General features: G+C 37.1%; 2 protein-coding genes across 6 annotated transcripts in view; both read right to left on the bottom strand.

The window, feature by feature from the left end:
• Positions 1-3,971, bottom strand: part of LOC104967601 (FERM domain-containing protein 6-like) — a 6,057-nt gene extending 2,086 nt beyond the window's left edge. For 2 of the 4 annotated variants that reach the window (XM_010797103.1, XM_010797105.1), the window contains exons 1-7: positions 2,967-3,158; positions 2,698-2,777; positions 1,600-1,658; positions 1,287-1,500; positions 1,059-1,214; positions 550-615; positions 349-417 (exon numbers count right to left, since the gene is read on the bottom strand). In XM_010797103.1, coding sequence (XP_010795405.1) covers positions 349-417; positions 550-615; positions 1,059-1,214; positions 1,287-1,500; positions 1,600-1,658; positions 2,698-2,777; positions 2,967-3,135 — 813 coding nt within the window. In that variant the 5' untranslated portion in view covers positions 3,136-3,158. Of the gene's footprint in view, positions 1-348; positions 418-549; positions 616-1,058; positions 1,215-1,286; positions 1,501-1,599; positions 1,659-2,697; positions 2,778-2,966; positions 3,159-3,668 lie in introns of those variants that run through there. The other 2 variants (XM_010797104.1, XM_010797106.1) reach the window with 2 other exon arrangements.
• Positions 3,972-4,883: 912 nt separating this feature from the next.
• The window catches only part of gpam (glycerol-3-phosphate acyltransferase, mitochondrial), a 20,816-nt gene continuing 16,816 nt past the window's right edge, over positions 4,884-8,883 (bottom strand). For both annotated transcript variants that reach the window (XM_010797100.1, XM_010797099.1), the window contains exons 20-21: positions 7,685-7,743; positions 4,884-7,573 (exon numbers count right to left, since the gene is read on the bottom strand). In XM_010797100.1, coding sequence (XP_010795402.1) covers positions 7,457-7,573; positions 7,685-7,743 — 176 coding nt within the window. In that variant the 3' untranslated portion in view covers positions 4,884-7,456. The remainder of the gene's footprint in view (positions 7,574-7,684; positions 7,744-8,883) is intronic.

Raw genomic sequence — 8,883 nt, 5'->3', positions numbered from 1 at the left:
GGCTGAATGATTCCCAATGACGCTGTACATTTGTAATTTAACTCTGTAATTCAATTAATTCTTGTGCAGATGTTGTAATGATTCAGTTAAACGCGACCCTAGAGGAGTTCAAACCAAGCGGGGGAGGTTGGAAAGTATTATAATCAGTGTATGTCCAAACGCTGTTAGACTATTTTACATGGTTAAACAAGGACTACCGTAGAAAGCCTGTTAGACAGCCGGTTAGATGAATCTGGCTCTGTGTGTGTGTGTGTGTGTGTGTGTGTGTGTGTGTGTATGTGTGTGTGGTGTGTGGTGTGTGGTGTGTGGTGTGTGGTGTGTGTGTGTGTGCTTGTCTTTAGAACCGACCTGGAAAGTAAGGCGGTCAACGTGGGTCCAGGTCAAATCATACAACAGGCACAGCTTCCCTTCCACCTCCTGAATAAAAGCATTCAATGTTAATACATGCAAAGGCAGCAGTACATTCATTAAGAAACTTCCAGAAGGTTTGTTCAAAGTCAAAACCTTAAAGAGTTCTAGTTAAAAAAAAAACTCCCAACACAAAGCCACCTGATAAATATGCACTCCTTTCGATGCAACACCAAGAAGGATTAAACTTCTCAGCTCCTTTTTCTCCTACACATGAACAAAGTCAGACAAAGAAGCAGAGTTACTTTAAACAAATAGATAATGATCTCATAAAGCCGGACAGAATATGTTAAGGGAAGACACTACAGGTGTAAAGTAATAGTTATTTATTAAAAGAAATCAGCATGAAACTTCCCAGTTGATATCTTACATTGAGACAATTATTGTTTTATATTAAAAGTTCAAATGTCAATGTGCAAATAAGGCTATATCTTATTAAATATTTGCTAATACAAACAGTTCTGAGATACGAATCTGAATAAAGCAAGGTTCAAAATGTTTTGTTTTGTTGAAACATTAGGGTCAAAAGAGGAATTTTGGATATCTCTTTGTATCATGTTCCTAAATCAAAACATTTTATCAACGGACAAAAAAACAAAACAACAATTTCCATTTGGGGAATAACATATGACACTTGAAACATTTCCGACCTGTCTCATCCTGTAGAAGGTGACTGCTCCATCCTGCAGGTACCCGGCCTCTTTTATAAACTGCAGGATGGCTTGGCCTCGTGTCACACCTCTCAGCTCAGCGTGTAACCCCGGGCAGTGCTGGAGCAGGAAGTCCCGCCCACGACGCTTTATCAGCTGAGGACATATATGTTGTTACACACACCCACACAAAATAAAACGGCACATAATGGTCACACTTCTTTTTACCCATGAGGGAAAGTAATCCTCAGGAAGAAAGTAAAGTCTGTGTTTTCTGTTCTCCTCTTCATCCTCCTCCTCTTCCCTCTCCTCCAGATCTCCGACCTCAGCCTGCAGTGCAGACGCTGCCAGCTGGAAGAACACAGCTTCCTGGTGGCGGCTCTTTGAAAGCAGCACCTTTTGCCTCAGCTCAGCGTAGTACAGCTGCTGCACCTTGCTGCTCCTGAAACAACCAAATAGGACATCAACTTAAAACAAGAACAACATTCATGGTGTTAAAATGTGGTTATAAGAATAAGATGCAAATGGGAGATCAGCTTACATTATCAGCAGCCCACTCTCTACATAATAATGCACCCTCAGAAACAAGATGAATGGGACCTGGAAAAGTTAAATAAAGAGAAATATTGCTCACTTTAAATCAAGCATAAACCCTCTACTATCTAGAATATTCAAGGTTCAAGGTTCAAGGCTAGACTATTCTAGACAGTCATGGTCATATTTGAAGAAACAAAAAGAAACATGTTACACAGACTCAGTGGTGGATAGTAACAAAGTACATTTACTCAAGTACTGTACTTAAGTATTTTTTTGAGGTATTACCTGAGTATTGTCAGTTGATGCTACTTTATACTTCTACTCCACTACATTTTATTTGACAACTTTTAGTTACTTTTTAGGTTAAATTATTAGCTAATACACAATCTAAAAATCAATGATTAAATACACTTTGACATACTGTTTATTTACAGGTAAAAATATCAAGTAGCACTATATAAAGTTATTCAAATTAGCTGTACATTTACCAGTTGTGATAAAAACACATGAATAATCTTAATAGATACGATTCTGAGTACTTCCTTAAGGAGCCCCTCCTCCAACACACATGAACGCGCACATGACCAATGAGGGCACGAGATAAGTTTGTGCGCGAGATGGAAGGCTGACAGGCAGGTAGGCCATCCAGTTATTTTAGCCGGGCCGGCTCAGATGATTGGTCGTGCTTTTTACAGCGCCACCTTCCACAGAGGAAATGTATTTATGTATTTATTGTCAAAGCATTAATGTATTCATTGCTATCGGGATGTTAAGAGCATTCCATGGAATATAACCAAAGGTGTTTCTGAAGTGAATTACCTATCCTACAGTTAAGTAAGATTTGGAATGCAGGACTTTTACTTAGTAACACATTACTTTTAAAATGCGGTATTGCTACTTTTAATTAACAAATCTGAGAACTTCTTCTACCACTGCACAGACATTATGTACATTCAGTTTTAAGATAAAACATATACAATACTTGGACAAAGAGTAGTTTGCACAGAACATCTGGATTAAAGTCAATAAATGATAGAGTTCACTGAGGCACACTGCTACATGCAACACTGTAAGTACATCTATAGAAAGAGTTTTAACTCACCATTAAGGATCCTCTCTTCCATGTTTTGCCAAAGTATTTGCTAAGCTTTTGCTCCAAATCAACAAAGAGGTATTCATTATCTGAAGGAAAAAGACGCCTATTAAATTAACATTAAGAAAACACTTCTTTGAATCATTGATGGATCAACTTATCTTAACTTCATGGGCTCGTGTGAGTTTTTTAATTTACGAGCAGCCTCCCTACATTCAGGCATCCCTCAGTAAATGAATTCAAAACATTTTCTTAAGCACTCCCACACAGACGCTGACCTTTGAGAACAGCCAGACCAAGGACCTGGAGCTCACTGACGCCCAGCTGCTTCAACACTCTGTTCAACACCTCCTGGCCTCTGGCTCTCACCTGGAAATAACAACACAAATTAAAAACCCACGATTTTATACAGTAAGGTTGGGTTTCTATTTCGCAATTTGTTGGCATGAATATGGAATTTCGCTTATAATATTTACAGCAAAACAATTATTTAAAGTAACAGACAACAAAAGTAGAATTTCTAAATTTCTTTAAAAAAAAAAACAGATACAAAGTTGTGACACTAGTGCACTTTTGTGATCTTTTTCTTTTATTCTGTTGTTGCTTATATTCGATGGTAGCATCAATTATACGTTTGACCCTTTTTCAGTATTTGTGTCTACTATTGTGTTTTAATTTTTTCACCATTGTTGATTGAATCGTATTCTTTATCTCTGAACAATAGTCCCTGTCTGGTTTTATAGATTTTCCCTTTGCTCAAAAAATGAATGTCAGAATTACCATCCAGTAAAAAAAAAAAAGGTTCCAAATTATGATTACAAGATCACATATCATATTTAAAACAAGCACACACTTTAACTGACAGCTCTTCAAGTCCACTCACATAATGAGGTCCATACATCCATTTAAATTCTAACTGATGCATTGAAATAAATAAATACACATAAAGAAGACATACAAAAGGACTTTTAAGCACTCACCCTGACATTACAGTCCAGGTGCTGCTTGTTAGGAAGAAGGATGGACACTTGGCGTTTCTGAGACGTCCTCATGGTGACTAAAGCTTCAGATGGTCTGAAGCCTCCATATATATCTTCCTCCTGTCCTCCCACAGGTCTTCCTCCCTAACCTCACATGTAATGACGTTGCACAAAAAAGCACCAAATCCTCACTTTGCACATTCAATTATCAGATTCTTCTTGTAGAGATGTGTAGCATTTGGGCTTCATCCATTTATACAACATTCTTGCAAAACAGTTTCTTATCAAAAAGGCAGAATAATTCAAAGAGCTACAGGAAAACGAGAATGTGTGAGGTAAAAGCTGAGTACCTTGTAAGTGTCTTGTACTTAGATAAAAGTAGAATGTCAGATTCTATGAATACTCTGTTACAAGTAAATGTCCTGCATTGAAAATGTTACTCAAGTAAAAGTACAAAAGTATTGGCATCAAAATATACTTAAAGTACCAAAAGTTAGAGTACTCTGCAGACTATGTTTTGATTATAATGATTGATTATATGTTATCAAAGCTGGTAAAGATGCAGCTATTTTTAAATCACTTTGTATACTGCAGGGTAACTGGTGAATTTACTCCAGGTGTAACTAAAGTCTTATTTAAGTGATGATTATATTTAACATAATTTATCCAAATCGGCAAAGTAACTAAAGGTATTTAATACATTTACCTCTGAATTGTAGTGGAGTAAAAGTACAAAGTAGCATCAAATGAAAATACTCAAGTAAAGTACAAGTATTTCAATTAAGTAAAGTACTTATGTACATAGTACTTAACATGACAAACTGTCGAAATTGAGAGATGATAGGAAAAATTCAACATATGGAGGAAAGCAAAACATAAACCTAGACAGGTAACATGTCTGTTAAATCATGATGTCCACTTGCTGTTCCTCCCCCTTACAAAAATCAATGCATACATAAAAAGACAGACAACCAACCATTGTTAATCTATGATTAATTTATTTAAAAACAAAACCTAATAATGCCAATTGTGCTTGCTCTGAGAAAGCAAGAAAGTGACACTTTGTAGCTGGTGATTCTTCTTAGTAACCACAAGTTCTCTGCTCGTGTTATCGTTTTTCTTAATTTACAATCTACAGTGTTCTTTTGGATTCCCACACACAAATCTAAGTTAACATGCACAAAAACAGAACAAAAAAACACAACCAAAGAACACTAGAGTGCATTAAAAAGGCACCTGCTCCCCAGACACAGGCATTTTCTTTAATCCTACAGTTACATAGTTGCAGAGGGATGTTGTTAATGCAGCTTCAGTAGCAACGAGTCTCAACAATAACCCCCCCGTGAGCAGTTCATAAAAATCATGTCCGTACCGACTCCAGTGAGGACTTCACCACATCACATTGACCTTTTTCAGGGGGACAGATGAGATACATTCAAGAGGTAACAAATTGAACTTCATCTTCTAAACAAACAACTATCTTTCTCTGAAACATAATTCACACACTAGGCTGTAAAATACAATTCTCAGGTTAAGTAGAGTTCACATTGAAATGTCGATGATTAAAGGCGACCAGAGGAAACATGCAGTACAGCAGGTAGAGTGGTTTATCTTGGCAGCAGGGGGGGGGGGGTCCCTCAGGCACGGGAGACTTTTAAACAGATTGTGGGCTCAGAAATGCATGAATGTCAAATCTCTCTGATTGTTTTCCCATTAACATAACATACTTTTTCTTTTCTTTCACATGCTACGGGTGGCGGTCAACAATCCTTCATAGGTTTCCATTTCAGGGATATTTCGTACATAGATTTGAAAAACTGGACAAAAATGCAGGTTTATAATACTAAATAAAGCAATATGTTGACAGAAAAACATTAAAGTTAATTGTAACAAGCAGTGTTGTTTATCACTGTCAACAAATCTTTCCGTATAAATATTCACTTAAATATCACATACCCGACTCCCATTCTTTTTTATTGCCCTGACGATGAAGAATGTAAATTTCTAACATTCACAATGTCTTCACATTATCAATCTGACAAAGAAATTTAGTAGTCCAATAAATTCATCAAACTTACTCTGCCCTTTCCACACACACTCCTCCTTTTTCAGTTTTGTGCACTCACACACCACTATTAACAACATAGATGTACGTTTATGTTCAAAACAAAATGCCTTCAGATAAAGAATTACACATGTAAGACGAGAACTAAATACCGAGTGCTGTTGATCCTACAGTACAAGTTAAAAACATGTTCGGCTGCTCAATGCAGAGAGGTTTCACTTTCAGGTTTTGATCTTTTTTAGAGTTATTTTTCACAAACTGGCTGACCCCATTTATTTTTGACACGTCCGAAAAAAAGAAATGAAATTATATTGATCTCCTTGGTGTACCATTAAACCACTACAAAGTTCAAATAGATTAGCCTGACAGTTATGGAAAATTATTTCATTTTCAGTATTCTGAATTTCAAAGTAAACAAAGGATAAAGACGTCCTCTACATCCTAGAACAGAGACACTGTCTTCAAGAGACCTTTCGTATGAAGGGACTACACACTGGATATGTACCACTTATTTGTACCTCACTGTGTAGTTCCTTTGTTTTGCGAATGCCCAACGAGTCAGTAGAATTGCTCTCAGCAGTGATGCTTTAACAGACTTCATACAATGTGTTTATAATACAGGGGGGGAAACAATGGTGGTTATCCCAAATCTCTGCTTTCCCTGAAAGACATGACCGAAGAGTTTCTGAGCTCATAGCATTTGAAAATAAACGGGATGTGATGGCTGGTATGATGTTTTTTTTAAGTGCTCTGCTATGTAAAATTCATTGACACGTGAACAAAGTGTTACAAAAACACATAGATCACTTCTCATCAAACCCCATGAAGATAAGTGGAACTGAAAGCACTTAGATATTAGTGGTTTGAATGCACTTAACTGTAGATGTTTGTGATTTTAGCTGCACCGGACTTATGACTTATAAGTAGATATTAATGCACAGCTTTTCTGATTTGCTGCCTATATTTTTAAACCAGTATTAAAACGGACCTAAGCCGTCTATAAGGAGGATTAGTATTGGACATTTAGTGTTGCAAATCAAAATGTGTACGCATTTTGCAGGGACGAATCTATCTAATGTTCCTATATTATTTAATTGACACCGGAGTGCGTCTTTATAAATGCACTGCGAACAAGAACCATTGTTCCCGTGGCATATGTACAGAGATTTGTTTTCAAAATTAGCCTTTCATCAGATTTAATTTAGACCAGTTGTTTCGGTATGATAATAGAGTGCACTGAAATGAAAACAGCAGTCTTACAAACAAGCATAGTTTACGTGAAATGCCTTTGTTGTTGGTTATGTTCACCAATATTTTCTATGCATATTTGTCTTGTTCACTTGAATAGATGAAAGGCAGCTTGCTTTGTTCGGATTGCTGTAAAACTCTTATTTTCTAACCTGCTTAAGTATATTTTGTGATAGTTTAAAATGTTGATCATTTTAAAACCTCATGACTTCACTGGTAAAGTTCACAAAGAGAGGCTGATCCCTCTTCGAAGAACAATACATGTTGTTTTATCAGCTGCACAGTTCTAAGTCTTAGACTGGAACAAAAAGGGAAGACTGGCTTTAAGTCTCTTCCGGCTAACAGCTAACAGTTAGCGGCTGTTACGTGAAGGCACTTCCTGGTAAAGCTTTCCACAGAGTAGCACCTGGGATTGTTTAGAAGTAACCAGTAGAAGCCCTTTATTGGAAGGAGCCTGGGCTGATAGGTGTGTCGGTCACAGCAGGGTGAAACCCAAGATGTACTGCAGTAGTTTGTTCCGATTGGCCTGAGGTAGAAAGGTGCTGCTCAGCTCCAGAGTCGTCACCTGGTTCTCTTTTCTCTGCTTAAGGACCTGCAGGAGAGACGAGAAAGGCATGAAATCTACTTCCTTAACACTTTCTATAACTACAGACAATACATCATGTAATTATAAACTTGAAATATTTAATAAACACACTCTTACCCCAAGCTCTTTGAATGTCCTCACTGTGTTCTTAACCAGGTAATGAGTCGCACTTTCACCTGGAAGAAAGGAGATCAAACATACATAAACAAAGGCTGCACATTCAATTATACCTTTTAATATTTTCTTTAATTCATGGTTATTTAAGAAGTAGTCTTTGCTATGATATATATATTTCATAAATTGGATTGTTTCATTTCAAATATGAAAAGATATTTGGTGTACATGGCTGATTGTGTAGATGGAAAACTAGATTGTGTTGAATATCAGGTATTTTTGCAGAGATTATTTGTGACCTGCTCCGTCGAAATCATTCGCATTGACCCAAAGACACATTTTTGAGTTGTATACACCGTTGGAAAGAGGAGATTCCTAGCTTTCTAATGATATCAGGATTGTTTTTGTACTTCAAATATTAAGCAAAATATGTCACATTATATAATGACTGTCACCGAGTCATCATTTGGAGAAAAAGGCCTTCAAAGTTTCCCCTTCTCTGGAATCCATCGATCTGATTGATTATTAGCGGAGCAAATGATCAATGTAGTACGGAGGGAAGATATTTTCGTTTGGGTTACTGGTCTGGGGGAAGCTTGCGAGTGTGTGTGTGTGTGTTTGTGTATTTTTGCGTTTGTGTGTATTGTGTTTGTTTCCCGGGGAAAACCCTCATGAGAAACACCGGCTGTTGTTATGCCTGCTGCGACGTTAAGTTACTCCGTTCTCCGATTGTAATATTCCGTTACAAGCTTCAAAGTTGTATTTATCATCTGAATTTGCCGAAACAAGTTTAATATTCTGAAAGCCAAGACTTTGTTTAATTGAAATCAGATGAAAACAAACTGTAACGGACCCTGCAGTGTTATCTATGATTACTCTACGCTTACATTCATAATTTCAGCCGGAGGGAGGGGAAGCGGCGCTGCGGAACAGCAGAATGGCGAGTGAGAGCTGTCATCTTCCCTTTACAAGCTTCAAACATGTATTTATCGTGTGATTTTGGAAATAAAAGTTTAATATTCTGAAAGCCAAGACTTTGTTTATTTAAAATCAAACAAAACACCCGAACCCTGAAAAACTAGTTTTTTACACAAATCAACGTTTATTTTGAAATGAGCCGTTGCGACTTCCGACTGATCTAGCGGGTCACAAATGTATAATAATGTGAAATAATAGTCAATATAAGATATAATAGTGTCCAC

Source organism: Notothenia coriiceps, unplaced genomic scaffold, assembly GCF_000735185.1.
Source record: "Notothenia coriiceps isolate Sejong01 unplaced genomic scaffold, NC01 NC01_scaffold00037483, whole genome shotgun sequence".
NCBI classification, from domain to species: domain Eukaryota; kingdom Metazoa; phylum Chordata; class Actinopteri; order Perciformes; family Nototheniidae; genus Notothenia; species Notothenia coriiceps.
The sequence above is the reverse complement of the archived record's forward strand: the minus strand, read 5'-3'. Positions and strand labels throughout refer to the sequence as shown.